Here is a 26369-nt window from a genome sequence, read left to right on the forward strand (position 1 = left end):
ACTTTGAATAGAACTTTAAAATTTACCCACAGTACTTTTATGCAACACGTTTTTTACACGTATAATAGACATCAAAGCTTTACACTAGTTTATTTACAACAGGAGCACAATCACGTTTTACTTACGTCTAACGAAACGTCAGAGGATTTGATGAAAAAAACCACGATTGGAATTCCACAGACGAATCAGAAATCGAATATATTCCGATATCCTCAACTCTTACGAAAATAAGAGTACATAAAAAATCGCCGCAGATGCACGAAGTGATATGCTATCCTGTAACGAGCATTTTGAAAGATCATGAAGACGAAGAGTATTCAAATTATAGAAGCAGAATGACTGAATATCCACCGATTCCACCTAGAAGAATATCTTCTAAAAATAGTCGAACACTACAGTTAGTAACATCTGCCAGGCCTTCATCCCCGTCACCCAAACGAGTTACCCTGGAAAAATCGAATGTTGAATATCTTAAAAATAAAATTTCTAATAAATTGAGCAGAGAGAACACTCATATAATAATAAAAAAGAATACAAGTCCAAAAAGAATTATATCAACATCAGCACCACCAGCTTTAAATAGACATAAAATGGCAAACGCTGCAGCAATTATGAAGCAAAAAACTTTAAATAACAACAAAAATATTGGAACTAGTAGTTTCAGCACGCCTAGGAGAACAATTTTACCCATAAATTATCCTAATACTGGACGCAGGTATGGCGAAACTTCTTCTGTAGTATTAGAAGGTGGTGCAGGTCGAAAAACCCCCATAACAAGTATATTAGATAAAATTACTCCACTAGATAAACTTTGGAGTTCGCAAAAGAGAAATGAACGTATCGATCTTTCTAAAATAAAACCTAAAAGTATGATAAAACATGGCGATACATCGTCAAGGAGTTCTGTATTAAAATACACGAATTCCAAAACTGTAGTACCAATTGTGACTCATAAAAGTAGAGATATGATAAGAACTTCAGAAAAAATTCAAAGAATGAAAATTTCAAACCTTCAAGCAAAATCTACGCCATGCTTGATGAAAACAGATTCTACGAGTAAGTGTAAAAAGTCTAATCCCTTACAAGTAATGTCTAATATGTCTAAGTCATCTTCACAAATAGCACCAATTCCACAAAAGTCCAACCAAGTGAAAACGGCTATGGTGACGAACCTTAAAAAGAAAAAGTCCTTAGAAACTATTATACTAAGACCTCAAAGCTTACCATGCCATGATCCACCTGGCAAAAAAATAAAAGAATTGAATAAAAGTGTTAAAAAAAGTCAAAAAAATAAAAATACAAATAAAAAGAGTCAGAAAGATAATATGCCCAACGATTCAGAAAGTGCCAGTCAATTCGGAGATGTTTTTAAAAAGAAAAATTCTAAAGATATTATGAAAGCTCATGATGCTGTTGTTTCAAACTCCTTTTTTCAACATTTATTCTTAGGAAAGCTTCCTATTTCAGCTTATAGCTTGAAACATCCAGAACAAGATTCAACAAGCTCAGTACTCCAAAAGGCAAAAATGTTTCAGTCCTTGCCAGAAACTAGTTTAAGCTATCCAAATTCTTTGAATACTTATTTGATTCACCGAAAACCAGTCTCTCTTTCGCGATTTAAAATGTGGGACAGACAACCAATACCTATACATGTTGAAAATTCTAGATCAATTTCATGGCCTGGTAAAATGGATGGCAAAATTCGTAAATTTGACAGTTTATCAAAATACCAAAGTGAATTTGGATCAACATCATCTTTAGCGACAGTGAGAAGTAGAAGTGAACCACCAGCTAATAAGCTATATTTTTCACAAACTTCTCGACCAGTATCGCCAAGTATAATATTTCACAAGAAGCCAGAGGTATTAATACGAGGATCATCACCAGTTAAACTTGCATCTGCAAACAAATTTGTTTTTCTTCAACAATCACCAAAAAAATTAAAATCATCATCTGCCACGGAGAAGCATATGGATTCAAAATTTAAAACAGTTTCACCTACACGAATTATTTTTTCTGAATCAGTGCGATCAATTTCTCCATCAGAAATAAGTGATATTTATGACTTACCCCATAAAAGTATGCCAAACAAAAATCAAGGTAGAATATTTTTTACCCAAACTTCAAGACCCATATCACCCAAATTTATAAATAAACCATCTGCTAGTAGAAGCCAGTCAACATCTCCAGTTTCAACCCGATCCCCTTCATATCGTCGTATACATAACGCTAGAACTCAAACAAAGCTTGAAACAATTAAGAAAGAGTTCCGAACTCGAAGTGCTGATACCGTTGAAAAATATGATAAAAAAAATAAAATACCTTCTAGAGCTATTAGTGAATCTAACATATACGAAAATGATCCTGATTACGATGAATACATTCGGGATTCAAAAAGTTTAAAAGGAAGATCGGAAAGGTTTCGGGAACTTAATCGTTACTATACATATTTGGAAAGAGTTGCTGAACTAGAAAAAACTACGTCTAGCCGAAATCTTTGCCAAAGAAAAAAAGACGAAGAGATAATTGATTTTGACCGTTGGAAAAAAATTCGTACAATAGAAAGAGCAGAAGAGGAACTTAATAATTTATATTCAAAACTTAAGAAAGCACAAAATGAAAACGACATACTTTTTTATCCCCGAGATGTTAATGACTTCAGATGGGATTACAGTAGAGAAAGAGGACTAAGGGTAAAAGAAAAATCTGTAGAAGATTTAAAGGAAGAGTTGCAACAAAAAACTTCTGAAATAGACCGTTCCCAATGTAATGATACGTACAAACCTTTTTGGCGTGGTACAAGTGTCGCTGAAACAGCTTATACCATTAATAAAAAAAATGAAGTTAAGAGCAATGAATCTTTTAAAACCGATAACCCTAGAACTAGTCCGCAAGCAGATTCCTTAACAGATTTGCGAAAAAAAATTGGCCTTGGAAATCGTTTATGGAGCAGTCTATCAATGGAACAAGTCAATGCGCTTAAAAATCAACTTAACGCCATATATAGTAAAGAATTTGAATCTAAGGCAAACAAAGAAAATGAAAAATATACCATTGACGTAAAAGATGCAAAAACAAATAAAAATCCCATGCTTCATGTTCGCTGCAGTTCTTTAGTAACGCCTAGGTCAAAAGATATTGAATCCGAACTAAGTAAATCAAAATCTATTGCAGCTATAAGTTATCCATTAGCATCTGAAAAGGAATTAAAAAATAATGTTAATAAAATGCAAATGTCTCTTAGTGAAAATGAAAAGAAAAGGATTTCACAATCTCTTAGTAAGGAAGTCTTAAATCGAATCCATAAATTTGAAACAGCAGCTCTTAATCAGGAATTTGTTAACCCCGTAGTTAATATGGACACTAGAGTAAAACAAAAGAAAGAAGAAGAAAACACAGATGTAAATATTCAAAAATATTCTGAAATAAATGTAACTCGTACCTTTGATGAAAAAAATAGGCAGGTCGTTTGTCCTGCGCAAATTCCTGAAATTTCAAACCAATCATCGGCTAGTGAAACTGAAACTGGAAGTTCAGATATATCTGGCAAGACAGTCATATACAACGAACCTAAAAAAGAAGTACAAAAGAAAGTAGAATATTTTGAATCAGTTAAAAACGAAATCCATCAACCAAAGAATATATATCACGCTAGAGATAATTCTGATGAGCAAAAGGTTACTCCGAAACTCACTGATATGAAAGATGGAAATGTACAAAATAATCAAATATTTCAATCTCAATCATGTACAAATATCAAAGAATTTTTCGGGGAAAGCGAAAGAAATAAATTTTTATCCCTTCCTTCGAAGCATGACCTAAATTCAAGATCGCCATCGCCTCGTTCAGAAGTATATCTTAGCGATCGAAGAACGCCTGACACGCTACGGTTTTCCAGTGACGAGACAATCTGGCGTAGTCGAAGCCCGTCGCCCGATCCGGAGCGTTACTGGCGTACTTACCTTAAACTGGCACGAGAAGGGGAAGTGCGCCGCCTTGCACGACGCTTTGATTCACCCTCTGCAGCCGGCGCGGTATTGCGACGGTACCGAAGCGATCCAGAAATTATTCGAAACGACATAAATAACATTTGGCCCTTGGCTGAAAGGGCCACACGCCGTGGAAAATGTAGAGCCTTATTACCAGTGGCACGCATGCCACTACGGCCCAGTAATCGTTTTATGCCACATATCGACGTTATATCAAAACTGGCTGCGCTTCGCAAACGTAATACCACAAGATCTCATTCTGCAGAAGAAGCGTTAGAATGTCGACCCGGAGAAGTAGAACGCATTCGGCGCAGATTTGAAGCGATGTCTCTACTTGGTCAGATTTACGCATCCACTCCGGACGTGAACGATCTTCACGATATAGAGTCGTACTTAGTGGGACCATGGATTGCACATCGATACCCGAAACCGGAAGATAATTATAGATCAATAGCTGATACGACTACTTTAGTTCGCGGACGCACAGCTGATAAAAGAGAAAATATCAAAACAGCGAAAAGAGAATCTGTTAAACTTAATTCTATTCTTAAAAACGAATCATTAGCAAAGCAAGCCTTCAATCCTTTGGCTCATCGCCCGGCCAGCCGCTATGAGCCCCCTCGCACGCCACCCCGGCCTCCGCCGGCGTCGTGGCCCCACCGTCTGGCGACCTATATCACGCCATCGCGACACACGGTAACATTTCAAGGTTAATATATTTTTCAATTTTTTTTATGTTTAGTCTTGGAGCTAAGTACTTATTATGCTTTCTTAGAAAAGATTGATTGAAAATCGTTAAGTTTAATTTTATTTTTTTACCGTCCAAGAGCGAGTCAGACTCGCGCACCGAGGGATCCGTACTACAGTCGTATTTTTTCGACATTTTGTACGATAAATCAAAAACTTTTATGCGTAAAAATATTATATAAAATTAAAAATCTGTTTAGAATCTACAGTAAAGCCCTTTCATATGATACCCCACTTAGTATAGTAATCTTCTTGAACACATTTTAATTTTTTTTGTGATAATATAATCACAACTGGTTTTCGGATTTTTTCCTCTACTTGTGCTATGAGACCTACCTATCTGCCAAATTTCATAATTCTAGGTCAACGGGAAGTATTCTGTAGGTTTTCTTGACAGACTGACAGACAGACAGTCGGATAGACGGACAGACAGTAAGACAACGAAGTGATCCGACAAGGGTTCCGTTTTGAGGTACGGAACCCTAAAAACCAAATAAATAAATAAATAAATATGTTCTTTATTATAACGGCTATCAATCTATCTTTTTTTCGTTAGTGCACACATTTAGTTCTTTTAGTTCCTTACCTTCTTGTTTTTATTGTATCCTGGTAGAGAGTGACACCGCGCCAGAACCACCACGACGGGCATCTCACGGCAGCTTTTCAGATGCAGGCAAGTATCTCTCAATCATATTATTTATGTGGCTATTTGTTTATGTTTGTTATTAAAACTAGTAGTTGTTAAGTATAAAAACTACCTGCCCTGCGAAAGTCAAAGCATTTTTAAATGCGTGCTGGCTGCTGCCCTTTGATGTTTCGGTAAAGGTCATAACGAAAGGTTCTTTAACTGGTTGCGAATCAATCGACTTGAGTTTAATAAGTACCTATACCTACCTATAAAATTTTAATCAGATTAAAGAGTTCCCTAAAATGACCAAAATAATAGATACCTGTTTCATATTTGGTATTTCCGCTTATAAACATTATAGTCAATTATAATAACTAACAAAATACTTTGCGTGAGAGCTAGTACCTTTGTGGCTACTACATCTATATCATCAGAGCTTATAAAAAAGAAACAATAGTCTTTGTTGAAAACAATTGGAACTTTATTTATCTAACAACCGCGTCGAAAACGTACGTGATATTTGCCAAAGTGAATTCAATATACGAATTGCGTATTTATACTTATAAACTTTTTATTTGTGATTTTAAAGGTCGGCGAGATATTTACGTCATATAATTTGACTGAGCCGAAACCAGTCTGAGCAGTTTTTATCCGATTGTAAATAGTATCTTACGCTCTTGTGCGCGGAAATGCTGTTTATCTGTGCTATTAATTGTTATTTAGCTTTGTGTTATTGATTGTGAAAGCGGTTTTGTTGCGTATTATAACCAGTCGTTTATTATTATCGATTGTTTTTATCATACTGACTCAGAGATAACCTATCTTATCACTACTCCAGTTTTGTGCGAAGCGCTAGGAATTTATGTTCATTACAAAGATGATCCATCGTGGATAAACTAAAATGGACAAAAATTATAAAAGTGAAACTAATTTAAGTGAAAGTTGCTTAGGAAGTGCCAACTTAAAGAGATATCCCTACGATGACGAATTACAGTTACGGGATATTCCCTCGTCCGGGTCCATGTCAAAATCACTGAAAGCTTTGAATTCATACGTTAAGAAAAATATATTTTTTGATGAAAGTGAAGAACAAGAAGTAGAAAAAGATGATAGTGCCTACTTTTCTAAAGAGAATAGCCCTAATGAGTCTATTTCTAAAAGTGATACAGATAGTCTAAAAAGTAACAAATCCGATGAACACCGAAACAATATTCATCATTTGACTTCTTCGACAAATACCGAACTTGAAACAATAGTTGATGAAGTCACATCTGAACATGTACTTGATGATCCCGTAACATTGACAGATGATTATAAATTCAATAAGCTCTTAGAAAACTCTATCACTAATGGCGTACCTAAAATATATATCGAATCAAACGAAGACAATATAAAAATTGATATAAATAAAGAGCTGGAACCTCCTGTCATTCCTAAACGTGAAGACGTGAATAAAAGACTCCTAGAAAAGTCAATCAATAATAGTGATAAAACTGAAAACGTTTATTCCAATGGACATACACTTTCTAGTACTTCTTATAGTGAACTTTTACCCTCCACAACTTACGACCGTACATCTTCACTTATAAATTTAAATAAAAACAATGACTTTAAAAAAGAAATTGGTGCCAAGCCCGCCGTAACTCTGAGAAAGAAACCTGTTAGTAATTTTAATTTGCAAGATAATCGACACACTATTCATGATTTGTCAGAATGGGTTAATAGAACAGACATTTATCCAGATGTCTATGCACCTCTACCTTACAGTAAGTACTTGTAATACCTGACGATAAATACATAATTATTATAATTAACTAGCTGCCCTGGCGAACTTCGTTCCGCCTAACAATCGATTCAAATTTTTAAATTTTTCTCTCCGTAAGAACCATCCTCGTACTTCAAGGAATATTATAAAAAAAAGAATTAGCGAAATCGGTTCAGCTGTTCTCGAGATTTGCGATGACCAACACATTTAGTGATTCATTTTTGTATTATAGAAGATTTGTACCTAGGTTTTAGATATCTTATTCTGCTAAGTATAACAACTAAGCAGGTGTTATAAGTCTTAACACAAACAAGATTGATTATAAAATGATATTGAAAGTTAGAATTTGTTTTTTAACAGTTCAATTTAATTTAAACTGATAATAGTCAAATCTGCCAGACGATATTCAATCTAGGAATTAACCTAGATCTTTGTTCGTTACACTTACAACCTACTCTAAAGTTTAGTTACGTAACAGTAATTATAAACTGAAAGGAAGTCTATCTTCAAGTTGAAGGGGTTTTTTTTTAATTAACGCGCTTTGGGCATTTTGATATTACAGCAAGGTGAAAACACAGTCGCTTAGATTTTTAGGTTTGTATTGAGTTTTCATTCATCCGTAAAATGAAATAATTCAAACAGATTGTTGATAACTCTAAATTGAGCAGTTTCTTACAGTTGGCAGGTGCCTAGTGGTCATGACGTCCGCCTCCTAATCGGAGGTCGGGGGTTCGATCCCGGGCACGCACCTCTAACTTTTCGGAGTTATGTGCGTTTTAAGTAATTAAACATCAGTTGCTTTAACGGTAAAGGAAAACATCGTGAGGAAACCTGCATGCCTGAGAGTTCTCCATAATGTTCTCAAAGGTGTGTGAAGTCTGCCAACCCGCACATGGTAGACTATGGCCTAAACCCTTCTCACTCTGAGAGGAAGTGCTCTGTAGTGAGCCGGCGATAGGTTGATCATGATGATGATGAATGCATCGCAACTCTTTCTTGAGGTAAACAAATTGAATAGCAAAACTAAAATTATTATAGTAGTAGTGAAATAATTGCCATCATAGAGATCGTTGCTCGATGCACTCGAACAGCTTTGTCAGCGAAATCGCTGCGTAAGTTTTTGGCGGGAGATACCTACTACCGATGAAAGTGCAACTGATAGCACGGGGACAGTCGTCGCGACGGTGATAGGCCGACCGGCTGATCTTTGTTGTTGTGTATTTATTTTAAGTTGAGTGAAGTGGGACCTTAACATGGGCATATTGAAACAAATCAAAAAGATGACAACCTATGGTTTGTTTTTATTTTTAATATAATATTATTATAAAACTGAAAGTTAATAGTAATAGTAACTATCTATCACTACTACACAAAAATAAACAAAATTTTGTTTTTCGATTCCACGATATCATCTTCGTGGATTTAGATTTTTAAAAACCCTGTGGAAACTCGTTGATCGTTTTCCGGCATAAAAGATATCCTGTCTATTTGTGAAATGAAATGCAAGCTATCTCAGTACCAAATTTTGTCAAAAGTTACAGACCGACGGACACTTTAGGATATTTATAATATTAGTATGGATTAGTATGGATACTGTTGCATAAGTATAGATAGATTAGTATATCTATCCATGAAACGCCATAAATTCAAAAGTTCTAAATTTGAATTCCCTCATTTAGGAGGTAGCTAGGTACCTACAATATTACTCATTTTTCACTTTAAATAATATTAACTTTAGTAAGACCGTCTCCATAAATGTGATTTAATGAGTGATTAGGAAAGGATAGGATGTGTTGTAATGACATACCAGAACACCGGTGACTTACAAAATTTGTGTCGCAAAGTTATTACTGCCGGTCGTGCCTTTGAAAGTGTTATAATAACGACAAGGTAGTTGATAGGTTTTGAAACTAACGAATAAGTCAGATACCTTATAATATAACATAATAATATTATTATTTTATAAAAAGGTAACATAACATTATTACACACGCAGGCAATTATTAGCATATTACATGTAGAAAACATCTTTTAGAGCATGGTGTAATCACGGTCTTATATATCTGTAAGCAACTAATATCTCAATTATTTTAATAACTCGCCATTAAATGAAAACGAATGGAATAAAAATATCTAATTTATTTTATTTTTATTAGGTTTTTTTTCCCGATTTTAATCGAGTTTTGCCGTGAAAGTAACTCGTTCTTTACTACTTGGCAGTATTTATTTGTAACAAGTTTTACTTTTGTATTTTCACTTTTCTTGTTACCTGATTATGTACAGCTGTTGAGACTTATATATAAAGTTAGCAAAATCAAGAACGGTTTGTTTAAATACCTATATATTCTCTGAAATGCTGCTTTTATTACTCTGCACAGTAAATAACTGATTCGATATTCCAATTAAGCTCAATACCTTTTTTACAAACCTTACGCATGAAAACTGTGCCCTCTGATGGGGTGAATAAATAAATATTGATCGTCCTAATAATTGTACCGATATCAAGGAAGTTAATAACCGATTTTCAGTAGTATTCTGCTAAACGCATGTTGGTAATTCTAGGTTAAAGTGCCTATATGTATTAATGTACATACATACTATGTAAAGTACGTATGGACTAAGAGCCAGTGCGTGCCAGACCTTCGCTATTTTATAAAAGCTGAAAGTTTCTCTGCGTATTGTCCCCAACACTTGGAGGAATGATCAGCGACTATAACGTTTGGAAAATAACAGGAAATAAAAGTGTAAAAATCTCACGTGAAAGTAGAAAGTCTATTTTTTATATTTCCCATCCAAACTTCGTAGTCGCTGATCATTCCTCCCTGTGTTGGGGACAACACGCAGAGAAACTGTCAGCTTTTATAAAATAACGAAGTTCTGGCACGCGCTGGCTCTCTCTCTAATACTTACTATAATATGTAGTACACAAATATAAGTAGGTAGCAGCCTACACGTGTTTACGCGCGCGTGTCGCGAATGCCTATTAAGTGAAAGTTGACGGGCAATTTGTGACCGCAAAGGGCTTTCATTTTCACCTATGTTAGCTTTTGGGTGCGATTTTGCTTGAACAAATATTACCCTTTTTGTTTTAATAACTTTTCCAGTTAATGAAAGGACTGATTAACACCAAAGCTCATAAATGTCATTCTGTATCAAACAGCAAACGTTAAAAATGTTGCACGTCCATACAAACAAAGACTAGCACAACTCAAAGTCAGGTACCCCACAAGGCTGTACCAGGTAGGTAACTTTGTAGTAGGTATAGTCATTTTGAAAAGAGTTTTTCCCTTTTAACTTTCTTCATTATTAGGTTACCGTCTTCTATTGTTGAAGCTACTAGAGAAATAAGTAAATTACGCCAAACAACTTGGCGTTCAATACTCTACTGTCCGCTATTCTAACTAAAAGGCGAATAAGTACAAAAATATTGAGTTATAGCCAAAAAAGTGGGAATTTTCAAAAACTAATTTACCGCAGCGTGTGTGTGTTCGTGTATAGGTAGTTTTTATGTATTCGTTGCTTACGTAGATCAGAATATTATTATAAGATCAGTCTAGCGCAACACATTAGAAATATTAAAAAAATAACTTAAAATTAAACTAGGTTTTAAGAGCAAATCATCAAATATCAAATTTAATATTACGTTTTTCCGCCCGCATGAAATTCGGGCCAAACTGTACCTATCAAGTATCGTATTATGTATGAGACGAGAGAAAGAGTCGTAGTAACTTTTAGTTAGTGGGTTACGCTAAATTCTTGAACCGGTTCCACTGGTCATGCGTAGTTACGTCTCGTCGCATAATCCAACCCGAAATATTACCATCGATAGCGTTACATCATGCCATAAGATTTCCGATGATATACAACTTTCACTAATACGTATTAAATTTCATATACCAACATAGCTATCTACCTATCATAAAGGAGACGGTCCACTTTGGGTGTACTTGTACCCTATACTGTGAAAAGGGAAAAATACAGAGATTTTATTAAAAATAAAATAAATTAGAAAATCATAATAAATAACTTGCCAAAATAAAAATATAATTTAAATTTTTCGGTACTGCTTACAACACTTACAAGATAGCATCCTTCAAACCATAGAGAAGGCAGTAGGCTCGGTTCTATGCCAAATGTCATTTTTGACAAGTGACGTGCGTTTTTTTGACAGCTTACGTCAAAAAACCTAAATTCGCCCGCCATTATTACGTATTACAGCGTATTACAGCTTAGTTATGTTGCGCTTCGTGGCGAGAATTAATAATATTACCACCGAAATAAACACGAGTTCGTGGATTTGATCTATCAAAAATGGTTCATTATTTTATTTTAATTTATTTCTGGTACCTACAATTCCAGATCCACACTCCATACAATTCTGGACAGTCTCCTTTATTGGATAAGTATAATTATTCTCTACGATTACAGAAGGTAAATAAGTAATAAAATTACAAGATAAGATGAGGCAATTACACCAATCAATATAAATAATAAAGAAATTCGGCTAACTCACAAATCTTTGAATTCTCGATTTCTAATTCAGGCATTCATAAAAAAGTAATTACTGAAAAGAAATCTCGTAATCTGATATAATATTATAATACATACGTGCAGCAAGTAACAATAATACAACAACGAAAAGGGCAATAAAGCCGATCTAAAACAGCCTCCAATTCCCATGTGGTGGAAAAAAGGGAGGAAACACAAAAATAAAAAGCCTTTACTTATTCCTAAAGTTGTAACCGGAAAACTCCAATGCGTGCAATTGACAAAAGCCTTTTACTGAATAAAGTAGTATATGTAACTCTGTAGCCGTGATAGCCTAGTGGTTAGGACGTCCGCCTCCTATTGGGGAAGTCGGAGGTTTGATTCCGGGCATGCACCTCTAACTTTTCAGAGTTATGTACTTTTTAAGTAAGTAATTAAACATCACTTGCTTTAACGGTGAAAGAAAACATCGTGAGGAAACCAGCATGCCTGAGAGTTCTACATAATATTCTCAAAGGCGTGTGAAGTCTGCCAATCCGCAACCCTTTTCATATTGAGAGGAGACCCGTGCTCTGTAGTGAGCCAGCAATGGGTTGATCATGATGATGATACCTCTTTATTGATATACCTACTTATTTTGATGCAGAATCTCCAAGCCGGCGGTACGTGGAGAGCGATGTCAACATCCACTACAGGTGTCCGGTGCGACACGACCCCCTACCACTGGTACCTGAACGCGAGCTTGCCATGCAACAGGCTGAGCATATGAAACGGCTCTACAGAGAACAGAGGCGGAACAAATACTTACAGGTAATCATCCATCCATACTTACTAATATTATTAATGAGAAAGTGTGTCTGTCTTTTATTACCTTTTCACGGCTCTATCGCTCAACGAATCTTGACATTTCATAAAGAGATAAAAACTGAAAAAAGACCGATTTACATAGCTCACACTTTTTCAAATCGGCTTGAATAGTCTATTCAAGTTGTTTACCGGTCACTCTGGCAACATGAATGTTAGATGTAGGCTCGTATGCTTTAAAAAATTATTTCAATTTTGATTTTAAAATATACTTATACTAACACAACTTACATATAATGTTATGCAAACACCACTTGCACACAAACAGTTGCAACCATGTTGAATTGATATACTTAATAACATTTTTCCCACTAAAATCTTGCGTTAGATACGGTGATAACTGCAATAGAAACATTTCTCAAGACCTTGCATGACACCTAGATCTTGCACAAGTTAGGTACCTATCTATAAGAAAGTATACTAAGTAATATAATACTATTACATTATGTTATTATAAAACATGATAACTTTAATCTATCCTTATAAAAGGAGTACCTAACTAACTGAAATTTCAACATACCTACAGCTCAAATTGCTGGGTCTGAAAGCTCGAGATTTCGGAAGGAAGATTTTCACTATAATTAGACCCCCCACTAAGAAAGAACTTTTACAAACTTATAGATAGTACCTACCTTCAAATGTGAATTCCTGAACTTTGATCAATTAGATAATTTAGTAAACATTTAGCTAAATCGTGCAATTTCCGCGTGAATTTAATATTAACAACCCCATTAGAATTTTTCGAATTCTTGCTTAGTGCAATCAAATTATAGTAGGATCAAGGAATATTTCCTCGCTTCAAATCTCGAGGTCCATCGGTTAAGGAATAAAAGTTTACGGTATATAGGCCTGTAGATTCGGTTTAGCAATAATTTCAAGTAGGTAAACGATTAAATTATTAGTAGAAAAAAAGACGCCGACGAATTGAGAACCTCCTCCTTTTTTGAAGTCGGTTAACAAGGGAAATATAGATTACCAGAAAGTACTTTTATAGGACAAAGTAAGTATCTAAGGGTAATTTTTCAAATGGTTGTACTCCAGTTCACGTGCGGTCGTGAGGTTAGCATCAGAATGCGATTAGCATGTCAGTCAAAGTTAACGGATAATAGGGCTTAATCTCCGCTACGCCACGCCACTGCAGTTTAATCGATACTAAAAGTAAAACCTTAGGAAATAAATCCTACTAGTATTCTAAGAAAGTACTCACTATAATCGTCATCAACCCATCGCCGGCTCACTACTGAGCACTGGTCTCCTCTCAAAATGACAAGTGCGGATTGTAAGAGTTCACACACAATGGTGTGTGAACATTATGGAAAATTCTCAGGTACTCATGCAGATTTCCTCATGTTTTTCTTCACCGTTATTAAACAAGTTTATATGTCCACCTACCTACTTGTATTGTATATGTTTATTTCAGTAGGAAAGGATCATCATATTTTATTGTTGTATACCTGACGTTTTATTGTGATAGATAAATTAGTCATATCATTAGAGCTGATTTGGCTATAGAATACCGTACGGTGAGATGTAGAAAGCAATTAGAGGTCAATCACCATTAACTCAAACTCAAACGGTGTATCAATAGCAGATATTGCAGTGTCATACATAAAAAGCCACAAAACTTTACCAAAATGTAAATACGACTACATTAAAGCTTACTTCACACTACGGGATATAAGTTATATTATAATTTATAGTCTTTTCAAAATCACAATAAAAAAAATTGGTACGAATATGATTATTGAGCACACCAATATAATTAAGTAAATGAATTATGAAAATTCCCCATCGATCTATATTGATGTTTCCAACATTCGTCCCAATTTTTAGATTTATGCGAATCATTGTAACCTTGAATGTCTACTTTGACCGGACTTTACATACCTATAATGCATATCCCGTAGTGTGAAATAAGCTTAACACATTGAAAGGTACAAAACGGAAATAACGGTACAATGAGATATCACATTACGCGATAAAGTAAGGCTTTGTGCAGATGGAAAGCTGTTTCTTCACACCTCGCTTGTTTGGCGGTTTTCATTCTAGTCAAGCTATGGTCATCTGAATATCGCGCCAGTATGCGCACGCGCGCCGCGACCGTTTCGTTATTGTATTTTTTTTAATAATAGGCTATTATTAACAAATTTTACATACTTGTGAACATTGCTTTAAATAGTTGGTGAATATGCATATGACTCCGGATTTAGTTATAAAGGTGAGGTGGTGTTAATTATTTTATGTAATGAGGCCGCTGAACAAATTTTAATAGACAGGTAGGTAGGTATGAAGCTGCTTTATTAGTGTTTGTGTATGTGCGAGTGCTTCATATGAAAATATATCCGTTTGCGTAGGTATCTACAATCTACATTAAGATTATTTTTAAGAAGATACTGTTTTATTGTATTTTTTTCCTCTTCATTCGTCATAATTTTTTACGTTTGGTTCATAGAAATACGAAGTACTGTACCTACCTATCACATTATTTCGTACATCGATTTTGGTATTTGGTACCTACTTGGTGGTTTGGTTTGTTAGTAAGTAAAGAGGTTTTCATTAATTGAAATCGTAATATTATGTTTTTTTTTTAAATATTTATCGATATATTCTTAAACTAGCTTATGCTCGCGACTTCGTCCGCGCTGGACTACACAAATTTCAAACCCCTATTTCACCCGCTTAGGGATTGAATTTCAAAAATTCTTTCTTAGCGGATGCTTACGTCATAATAGCTATCGGCATGCCAAATTTCAGCCCGATCCGTCCAGTAGTTTAAGCTGTGCGTTGATAGATCAGTCTGTCAGTCAGTCGCCTTTTCCTTTTATAATTATTTAGATTCCTATTTTATTGTAAAACATCAATTTAATAAGTAATTATTATTGTTTTGACGTTGCTGCGTTGTACACTAAAATAGATCAATAGCCAACAGGCCATCAGTAAAAGCAATGTACGAAAATTAATTACTAAGGTCAAAAATGACATCGAAAACAAATAACAAATTAAACTAAGGTCAAACTAACCTAAATTTTGGTTGATGAGTTCTTAAAAGGTTGTTCTTATAGGCAACCTTGTAAATTAAATTAAAAAATGTTATCAGATTTATATTATTAAGTACCTATTAGTATTTCGGTTCCTATTTTTTTTGCCAAGTTACTCCACATCTCCATCAAATCTGGACCGGTTTCAAAATTTCATTTTATACCTCTGAATTAGTATAGTTACCTACGCTCAGATTAGTTTTTGGTAAAGATTTGATGAGTATCTTTAGAGATTAAGGACGGAACTTGCCAGCATTTATTAGATAAAATCACTTTACGATCAGTGTAATAGTTTAGATAAATAATCCATATATTTTATCATACGTGCCAGAAAATAATTTACATCGATCTTTAGATAGAGATAGCGGTTTCGTAGAGCATTGTCTCTGTCGTTGAGACCGACAAAGTCGAAATCACATTCGATGTACCTACATTATTTTCTGCCGCGTACTGTATGTCGGTTGTTTTTCTTTTTAATTATTAAATACCTAGAGAAATTATTACTATAAGTACGGTAATTAATTTTGTTTAAAATCCAAAACAAACTTTTGACGTGAACTCAAGTGAAACCGCGCTTTCACTCAAGGGCCCGCAGCGTCGCGTCGTAAACCTCGGTTCAAGTTCATTTATGACAGTAAAAGAGTCTCATTTTTAACTTACCCATTTGGTACCTAATTCTACTGTACCCTGAGCGCAAATTAATTCACGGATTATCTTGCTAAAGGAACGTCGGTAGGCTATTTCAGCATAGCTTTTTTAATGACACCATTAAAAGGCCTCTTGCCACCATTGATTTTCCTGCGCCCATTGATTAGTCGGGATGGTACCATAGATTTACGCTGGTTTCTTGGAGAGACGAGGCTGAATGTGGGACACAACATGGCTGACACAGGGAGTGAGCATCAATATCGGGAGCCGTAGCAGTAATGGCTGAAACCGGTAACTACCGCAAGTATGCTTCTCTCATCAAGAGTACACTTTCTGGTGGGAGGCTTCGGCCGTGGCTAGTTACCACCCTACCGGCAAAGCCGTGCCGCCAAGCGATTTAGCGTTCCGGTACGATGCCGTGTAGAAACCAAAGGGGGTATGGGTTTAATAAAAACTGCCATACCCCTTCCAGGTTAGCCCGCTATCATCTTAGACTGCATCATCACTTACCACCAGGTGAGATTGCAGTCAAGGGCTAACTTGTATCTGAATAAAAAAAAATTAAAAAAAAACACATATTTTGTTTGTGCTCAAAAATTCTTACTTCTTCTTGATTGCCTCAGCTGGTGACAGTTGGGCTGGTCCATTTTATGTGCAAAGGATCAACCTAGCTACTCAGCACCCGATGCAATGATGAGCAAGGATAGGTCAGTGCCCATCGCGTAAGCATCATCATCATCATCATCATCATCAACCAATAGACGTCCACAGCTGGACATAGGTCTCTTGTAAAGACTTCCACACGCCATGGTCTTGCGCCGCCTGGATCCAGCGGCTCCCTGTGACTCGTCTGATGTCGTCCGTCCACCTAGTGGGGGGTCTTCCAACACTGCGTCTTCCGGTGCGAGGTCGCCATTCTAGCACCTTGGGGTTGGGACCCCAACGTCTATCGGTTGTACGAACTATGTGGCCTGCCCATTGCCACTTCAGCTTCGCAACCCGTAAGCATGTGGGGTAGATATTTATTGCTTATTAGATTTGATATGGAGACACCACCTCAACCTGAGATAGATACGGTGGACCATGAGAACGTCTTTAGACATATTTTATCAGTTTTTATGATGTTTAAATAGCCGTCCGAACCGTGCTAAATAGAAACACATTGGATACAGTTAAAAAATATTGAGAAATATTGTTGTGAATGTTGAATCTAGATCAAAGATAACGATAACACATTTAAGATTGAATAAATAAAGGCCCCTTTTATAAGACAAAGGTATAAGTAAGCTCTACCTACAGAATTTAAAAAATACTTACTAGGTAATAGAAATGGTATTTATGTTGTTGTATACGGGGACCACGTGTCGACGATTTTTAGTAACTCGCCCTTTCAAAATCGTACAAAAAATTCGACTGAGCATAATATCTCCAGCATCCAAAGCAATGTAAATTAAACTGTATAGGTATGTGTATAAGTATATGTATAAGTTAATTTTTACAGTAACGCACAACGATCGGCGCGAGAATAAACTCTTCTTTACCACTTACTTCTATTATTCTGATTTCTGTGGCTCTACCTAATCTATGACGACATTATAAAATGTTGCGACACCTTGAGCATTCCATACATTCTTACATAATGAAGCATAAAATAGATGATCATTTTATACGCGTATTGAAATGCCTCCAGTTAGCAGACCTTGAACTTCGCATTCATTACTAAATCCCAAATGTTGATCAGAGAGTACAACAATAGCATTCATTAATTGATGTACACTGAATGAAAGATTTTGATTTTTACGCTCTTGACATATTCATATCATATTCGATTGAGGTAGTAATTAAATAATAGACGGTTCGTAGTAGTAAATGAACAAAAACAAGTTTCCACAACATCTAGCCTAGCTATAATCATTGTACTATTATAGCCGGTACCTATTACGTAATTTCAATAAGAACGATAGGTATTGCCCTTATTTCCTATCACTGAGTTCTATAGATTTATATGTTACCTATGAATAGAAACAGGCAAAGTTAAATCTAATCTCTCTCTGTGTAGTAGGTAATCGTTCTCCGGGAGACTAGGGAAACCAAAGATCAACTACAAATCTCTATTACCCTTTAATTAATTAATTAGTCTATAGTTTGCGACAGGTATAGAGATGGCAATCGGGCTGGGAACGCCCCACACAGCCCCCCCACTAACCAGGTGCGGGCGTGCGCGGGTGACGTGCAGGTATGCGAAGCGTCCCCTCGCCTCATACCCCGATTGCCATCGCGACCGGTAACGGACTATACGTTGCAAGAGATCTTGGAACCTCCCAATATGCGCTGAGGGTGGCCACCGAGGGGGTTTTAGTTGGTAAAAATCCGACATAACTGTCCGTTGCTTTTTCCAGGACGTCGCGTCGGGTAGGTAGGTACCTTAAGATTTCTCCCCGTTGAAAAAAAGCTACAATCGACTGATGTTACAATCTTTACGTGGACTTATTCCGTTTTATGGTTAAATTTTTAAAAATAGATTTTTTGAGTTATTACGGTTTATTATTAAAGGCGCTTTTGCACCTAGACCACGCCTCCTTTAAAATAATCGAAATTAGAAACCATTGGCCATTCAACGAGGTAACGCTGTCGGGCACCCTGCCTCGTTGCGGTGGTTTAGATGATATTTTCGATCTGTAATTTTTACGTTCAATTGTTTAGATTCATTTATGTACCTAATTGTATGAATATATCCATGAAAATATTTAAAAAAAAAATAGAAACTGAAAATAATTTTAATTTACAGGAAAATAACATACACCATGCAGATATAGACTCATTTGATGCCTCTATCAAGGTGATGTTTGAACGAAATGTAACTGACGAGTGTTCATAACACGTTTTCCAAACCATTTTCTAAACTAGGAACATGCTGTATAACATTTTGGCTTCGTTATTTTTGACCAATCATTCTTCAAAATTTCTAGTTCCTAACATTTCCATGATCTTTGTCGGTTTTTTATAACAAAAGTTTACATAATAAGCTGATAACGTTTGTCAAATTAAATAAATGGATACCAACCACCTAAAAAAAGTTTACATTACCTAACTTTACAGTTGATATTGCTTCGATTTAGATCTAAATTAATGTCTACGACATACCTATATGCGAACGGACAGACGGACAGACATGACGAAATTACAAGGCTTTTGTTTACTATGGAATTCTAAAATATCATGTGCTTACATGTTGTAAATATCATACCATGCCAACCATCTTTATGACTACCATGCCGATTAATTGAAACATCCATTGATGTACGTAGGAAAAGTACTTCCTACTTCCATGGATACTCCACACGCATCGATTATGACGTGTTCACGTCAACTCGCACGCGCGATAACGAGTGTGAATCTATTCGACTTTACAGGTAGCTACGCCTGCAACATGCAACCGTGTTCACGACCAATCACGTCGACTTTGACGTGAACGCGTCCTAAGTTATTGAGTTATTTATAACTCATTCAAAATGTATGAAAAATAATAGGACGAAAAAGCGTATTAAGTTTGTTTGTTGTTCCTTGTATAGACTTTCGCAAAGTAACGCCTGCTTCTTCCAACAATTATTTATAAATTTATTTATATTTATTTTCAGGAGCTTCAGGATATGCAAAATCGACGTCACCAAGACAATTTTATGCCATCACAGAAAACAGTCGTGCCCCTCAATCGTTACGACGAAGCGGAGAAGATTGTCGCGAAAGCATTATACACATTCAATGGACAGACTGCGAGAGAGCTCAGCTTTAAGAAAGGAGACATTATAAATGTAAGAAGACAAATAGATTCCAATTGGTACGAAGGAGAGGTGCGCGGGAAGATCGGACTGTTTCCTTATAACTATGTTGAGGTGAGATTTTTTATTTACTCTGACTTACACAAATTATAAAAATATTATCATTGCTGATAATAGATAGGTACATTGGGTTAAAAACAGCATGAAATACTCTTCTGAAAAGTTGGACGATCGTAAAAATATCTACTAGTAATCCTTATCATTAGGATTACTGTTACATTCTGAATAATTAATTTCATAATAAAAATAGGTACCTAGCAGTTTTGTTATTAGAAGGTACAGAAGGTACTTTCTATTTTGTTAATTCGATTGATTTCAAAAAGTTATAAATAGGTAAAGTAAGCTAGGTATCGACTATCGAATCAAATACAAGCATGGTAAGTATAGGTGTTTAAAAACTGACTCAGACCGGCGCGTTTGGAACCCTCGTAGCTTTAGTTTTAAGTTTGCGTAATAATTATCACCAATCACCACTATATCTTACAAATCTGACACCATACCAGACCATCAATAAGAGTAATTTATTACCTATTTTGAATAAATCATTTGACTTTGACTTTGACTTTGAAAATAAAATAACTAGTGGTTCGTCTTAGACTAGTTCTAATCTTTTGCCCCTTTATTCGAATGCCAATGTTTCTACATAGATTGTTCAAAAAGTAATTATTTAACATCTTTGCCTGGCGAATCTTTTCCTCTTTGGCCTATACTTAGGCATTTTTTTCTTTTCCAGTTACTTAAAAGCGATGGGGCCCAAACACTCAAAAAACCCGCCGTTGTTGAAGGTCGAGCGAGAGCCAAATTCGATTTCATAGCACAAACCAACCTCGAACTACCGTTGAAGAAAGGCGAGATCGTTGTACTGTCGAGGCGTATAGACCATAATTGGTGGGAAGGCAGAAATGCGAACAGAACCGGTATATTCCCAGATAGTTATGTTACAATTTTGCAAGAGCCTAGTCAGAGTAAACCTGGTAAGTTGTATTTCCTATAATCCATACCTAGCCTAAACTCTTCACGTAGGTAAACTTTATGTAGGTAGCTTAATAAATCTGTCACTGGCCGTTTTCCCGTCCATACTATCGAGCTTCTAAACTTTGTGAAAAGCGATGCGAGGCGATTTGGGACGTGTAAGTTTATGATTAACTAGCTTATGCTCGCGACTTCGTCCGCGTGGACTACAGAAATTTCAAACCCCTATTTCACCCCCTTAGGGGTTAATTTTTCGAAAATCCTTACTTAGCGGATGCCTACGTCATAGTAGCTATCTGCATGCCAAATTTCAGCCTGATCCGTCCAGTAGCCTGAGCTGTGCGTTGATAGATCAGTCAGTCAGTCAGTCAGTCAGTCACCTTTTCCTTTTATATATTTAGATAATGATACTAAATCTAGATCATATGAAAATCAAACAACCTATCTACCTACACTTGCCTATTAAATAAATGTAAACGTACCAAGACAAAATAACCTCGCTATATGGTCTATAATAATACCAGAGTGAACTAGAGTGAGGGAACTCTCGGTTTGGTCCTGTTTCGACAATCTCTATATTAGGCTATGGTGACATAAAATCATAGGAAACTATTGTAATGGAATATAATTATTTATTATTGAGCAACTCGTTCAAAATGTATGAAAAATAGTAGGTCGAAATAGCGCATTAAGCTTGTGGTTCCTTGTACGTCATAGATTTTCGATAATAATACCGAGTTTGGCATTAATTTTCAGAGCCAATCCTAACGACCGACAAACCGGTAGCATCGCCAGTAGCGCACGGGCTGCTGAATGGCACGGATAAACGAAGCATGGGCTCCCATAGCTACACTCCTCAGCCCAACAGCCCCGCGCTATCTAACGCACCGCCTGCCACTCAGCCGCTGTCAGGTACGTTTTTAGGGTTCCGTACCTCAAAAGGAAAAAGGAACCCTTATAGGATCTCATCATTGTCTGTCTGCTTGTCTGTTTGTCTATCAGGAAACCTATAGGTTACTTCCCGTTGACGTAGGATTATGAAATTTGGCGGGTAGGTCTTATAGCACACGTAAAGGGACAAATCCGAAAAACGTAAATTTGTCCTGAATTTGTGGTTACATCGCAAAAAAAATTAAAATGTGTTCATGAACAAAATATAATTAGTATTTTCAACTTTCAAAGTAAGTCTAATATACCAAGTGGGATATTATAATATGAAAGGGCTTTACATTGTAAAACAGTTTATTTTTTCATTTTTATGCATAATAGTTTTTGATTTATCGTGCAACATGTCGACTTTAGTATGGAACCCTCGGTGCGCGAGTCTGACTCGCACTTGGCCGGTTTCTTTGTAGTATAACAAGTAAACTGCAAAAGTTTTGCTAAAGGTATACCAACCAGAAAACGCCATCAATTTTGTCTGGGACCCTCACGACAAGACAGACAGACAGACAGAGTATTTCGGGGCGGAAATTCGGATCTGGTAAATGCCCGGTCTATTCGAGGAAGGTACAAGAAGACAGAAGGGCGCTGAAAGGGCCCTGGTAACTAGTGGTTAAAACGTGGGTCTCCTAATCGGGCGGTCCAGGGGTGAAACTTGAACACGCACCTCTTCCTTTTCGGAGTTATGAGCCTTATAAGCAATTAAATATCAGTTGCTTTAATGATGAAAGAAAACATCGTGAGGGAACCTTCAGGCCTGAGAGTTCTCCGTAACGATCTCAAATGAGTGTTAAGTCTGCCAATCAGCACTTGGCTGTGGTGGTCTAGGTATGGTCTAAGCCCTTTTCATTCTGAAAGAAGACCCCTTACTCAGTAGTAGGCCAGTGGTGGGTTGATGATGATGAGCATTAAATTCATCTTTGTCCTTAGGTTACGTGACCAAGTCGTCACAGGGTGCGTCAGCGTCGGAGCGCGGGTACGGGCCGCCGACGGGCGCGGGCGTCGACCTCAACAACACCGAGCCGCTCTACGTCGACACTAACGCCGAGGCTGTTCCGTACGTTGTACACTAACGACTAAGCGTTGAGATTAAGTGACGTCACAAAGCCGTCACAGAGAGAGTTTGCGTCACTCTTATTGCCCAATGAAACGGCAATCCGCTACAACCAGAGGTGGTAGATCAGGCACAGGTCCAACGGCTTTACCTTCTCTCCGAGGCATGGGGTTTGCACACCCTCTTCCCAACTCTAGGTTACTACTGAGAATTTCTTGACAGAAAAACCCAGTGTTGGACTATTTTTGCTCGACCTGGGCCTCGAACCCGAATCCTTAGACTAATTAATCGCGCTATGAAAATTGCACTACACGCTAGCAATATCTGTATAACAAGCAACATCTCTAATCTCTAAAGTCCATCTAAGCAAGGGTTTTCTATATAGGTACTTTAAGACGTAAATAAGCGTGGGTATTTCTGATGTACCTATATTGTATCCTGTATTTGCAGATACCGAGCAATGTACAAATACCGGCCGCAGAATCCCGACGAGTTGGAGCTGCAGGAGGGCGACACGGTGTACGTGCTGGAGAAATGTGACGACGGCTGGTACGTCGGCTCCAGCCAGCGGACTGGCAGATTTGGCACTTTCCCCGGTAAGGATATTTTCATTAAATAAACCCCCTTTTTTTATAAATTCCCTATTTTCTAATTGGAAATTTTATCATCTCCGATAAAAGATCAATAAACAGGCGACATTGCGTCGGTGCTGTAAGCTGAGCAATTTCATCTGCGTAAGTGATTGATCGCCAATGTATTCTTCAGCCGTAGTGATCTATTTGTAATGGGTAGAGCCATCCTAAAGATAGCAGCAGTACTCCAGACCAAACCTGAACCTGATAATATAGAGTGGGGCATTCTTTTGGCGTGAAGTATTACTTCACCTTGTTCAGGATACCAAGTTTTTTGCATTTGTTTTGTTTTTGGTAGCTCTATAACCATATTTTATTCAATTTATTGTTGCAGGTAACTACGTGGAACGTATATGATAGCGCCACACGTCGCTGCTGCGACGCCTCCGCCATGCCGCGCTGTGTACGCGACGCACAAGATAGACACATAACTCACATTTTACAAACTGCCTACGAAAATATACCATAAACACATCATCCAACTTTTTCAATGTGATAATGTCTACTTAACAAGACCAAAATCTTAAATACGGCATGCACTAAATCTTTATCGATGTAATGAAAGAAATAAATAGTAGGTATGGAACGGCCTCTCTTGGATATAGGTACAGCCAGTAAGGATGTCCGGGATTTTGGTATTCAAGGGCTACTCCGCTGGGCGCCATAACAAGAACCCATGGCACCTTTACAGCTCTACCTATACAAGAGAGGTCTTCCATAACTGGCGCCCATCGTGGAGCCGTTCTACAATATTAACTTACGGGCTGAGTTGAGAACCACTTCCTTTATGGAAGTCGTTAAAACAGGCTTTACCAACGGACTCAGGCAAGTCAAACGAGCCCAATCTATGTAGACAAATTTACTGTTGGCAATTGAGGAGTCTATAAGAGATCCTACTTATACTGCTATTATCATACCAGCTCGACAATAGGCTAAGCTTAAAATTAATGTTGAAAAGCTACAAACCGTTGTTCGTATGATTTCAAGTAAGGAAGATTGGTAGATATTATCACATCTGAATTAAACAACATTACCAGCTTTTCTGTTTCATTCTTTCATACTATTCCAATTTTGTGGCAGAAAGAAATGAAACAAAAAGTTATGGTCTTATTATATTTATTGACCTTACACAAATTATTTGCAAAAATATTAATGTCAAATTAAATTATTACATTTTTTCTATTATACAGGATCTAGGTATATAATTTAAAATATACTTTAGTACATACCTACTGGAAAAATTTACACGATGTTTGTAATAATGTCATGCATGTATCTGTATGGTAGAAAACGGTAGGAAGTTTTTCAATGACTCAAAATTTTGGTTGTATACTAACAGTTCAATATGTCTAAATTAATGTTACCAAATTATGAACCATGACTTTTATAACCTTTTATAAAATAATTCATGTTACATATATATAATGAACTAATACCGTTTATTAATGTTCTATGGTACATATATTTTTTCCAGTTGAATGATCGAATACTTATTGTATAGATAGATGAATCAAAAACTGATTAGGTAAGGGGTAACCTACCATTATATTTTCTAAAGAACTAAAAATATTTTTTTTTGGTTTGCATAGTTTGAAAGAAATATTATTAGGAAGGAATATGTGTGCCAACTTGATCGAACCATCCCAAAGTTGTTTTGCGCGCCCAAAGAATATGTTATTGGATGTTTATGGTGTTGTATAATTGTATAAAACTATATACCTTTAAAGTCGTTTATTAGTTATAGTAATTTATTTAATATGTAGGAGCTGGGGATCGGAGCTCTTCTTTTAAAAGTAACTTTTAAAAGTATGCAGCTGAAACTTTTACTACCAAGTTTTATTCTGGGAACTATTTTTTGTTAAATTGGCAGTCTATACAATATTTAATTAAAATAAACCTAAACTATTCAATATAGCGTAACAGCTACCATGACAATTTTTTTAACTAATATTTTTTACAGAATCGGCAAAAGTCAAACTTTGAAAACTAAATTTTATTAACTGCAAAGTTTCGACGTTTTGTGTATTGGCAAAATTAGATCATCATTAACTAACCATAAACGCTAACATTATTTAATTTCATTAGACACAGTGTTTTTATTAGTTACCGCATTAACATAGCTATAAATATGTGCAAGTAAAGAAATACTCATGACTATGCAACGGCTGGTGTATATAGGGCGAGTATAGGTATAATATATATTATTATGGACAACGTTGACAATACTACTTTGTATGCTTAATTTAAAGTGTATGATAATAAATGAGTGTATTTGACTTCCAAAAATGCGATAGACGTAAATGTTTGGCTTGGTTTTTAATGTCTAGTCATTGTTTAATTAATTTTTTGCAATTTATTACAGAATTTCCTTCAAGCCTCTTTTATAATGATATCTTCAACACTCTTCCATGTATTTTATTTTTATTAAACATGATAATTTCATTTACTTTAATACCTAAAAGTAAATGACTTACCAAAGTGTCGTTTCTCTCGCCCTATGTAATTGCTTAAAATTTATGTATGAAATTTAGTTATTTCTTATTTTTATTTTTAACCTATTGTTGTAGTTTTGTTAATTTATTTCTAGAAGCACAAAGTACGTTTATTTGTTGTTGACACCTCGACATGCAATGTAACATTTACTGCTATTGTTCAATGTCATCACATCTAATATAAACTTTCTATTAAAAACTTCTGTTTTATTCTCACTGTTCACTTATACCTACCTCCCTATCAAGAAATAGAAATATTTTTTTTTTAATT

The 26369-nt window shown here is 36.1% G+C and overlaps 2 protein-coding genes across 2 annotated transcripts in view; both read left to right on the plus strand.

Moving 5' to 3' along the window:
* Nucleotides 1-26297, plus strand: part of LOC117986978 (sorbin and SH3 domain-containing protein 1-like) — a 170944-nt gene extending 144647 nt beyond the window's left edge. The window contains 9 exon segments of the mRNA XM_034973939.2: nt 5350-5409; nt 12264-12427; nt 18956-19006; nt 19806-20060; nt 20740-20980; nt 21735-21890; nt 22851-22977; nt 23425-23570; nt 23941-26297. Of these exon segments, the coding sequence (XP_034829830.2) occupies nt 5350-5409; nt 12264-12427; nt 18956-19006; nt 19806-20060; nt 20740-20980; nt 21735-21890; nt 22851-22977; nt 23425-23570; nt 23941-23963 (1223 nt within the window). The 3' untranslated portion in view covers nt 23964-26297.
* LOC138403090 (kinesin-related protein 4-like) lies at nt 139-4703 on the plus strand. The gene has a single exon (XM_069502146.1). It carries the CDS (start codon nt 255-257, stop codon nt 4701-4703), a length of 4449 nt encoding a protein of 1482 aa, XP_069358247.1. The 5' UTR covers nt 139-254.
* Nucleotides 26298-26369: the final 72 nt, after the last annotated feature.

The sequence above is a fragment of the Maniola hyperantus genome, chromosome 12 (assembly GCF_902806685.2).
Source record: "Maniola hyperantus chromosome 12, iAphHyp1.2, whole genome shotgun sequence".
In the NCBI taxonomy this organism is placed as follows: Eukaryota; Metazoa; Arthropoda; class Insecta; order Lepidoptera; family Nymphalidae; genus Maniola; species Maniola hyperantus.

What these genes read in the sequence shown, in the direction of transcription:
- LOC138403090 (XM_069502146.1), top strand. Translation starts at nt 255, where the DNA reads ATGCACGAAGTGATATGCTATCCTGTAACGAGCATTTTGAAAGATCAT.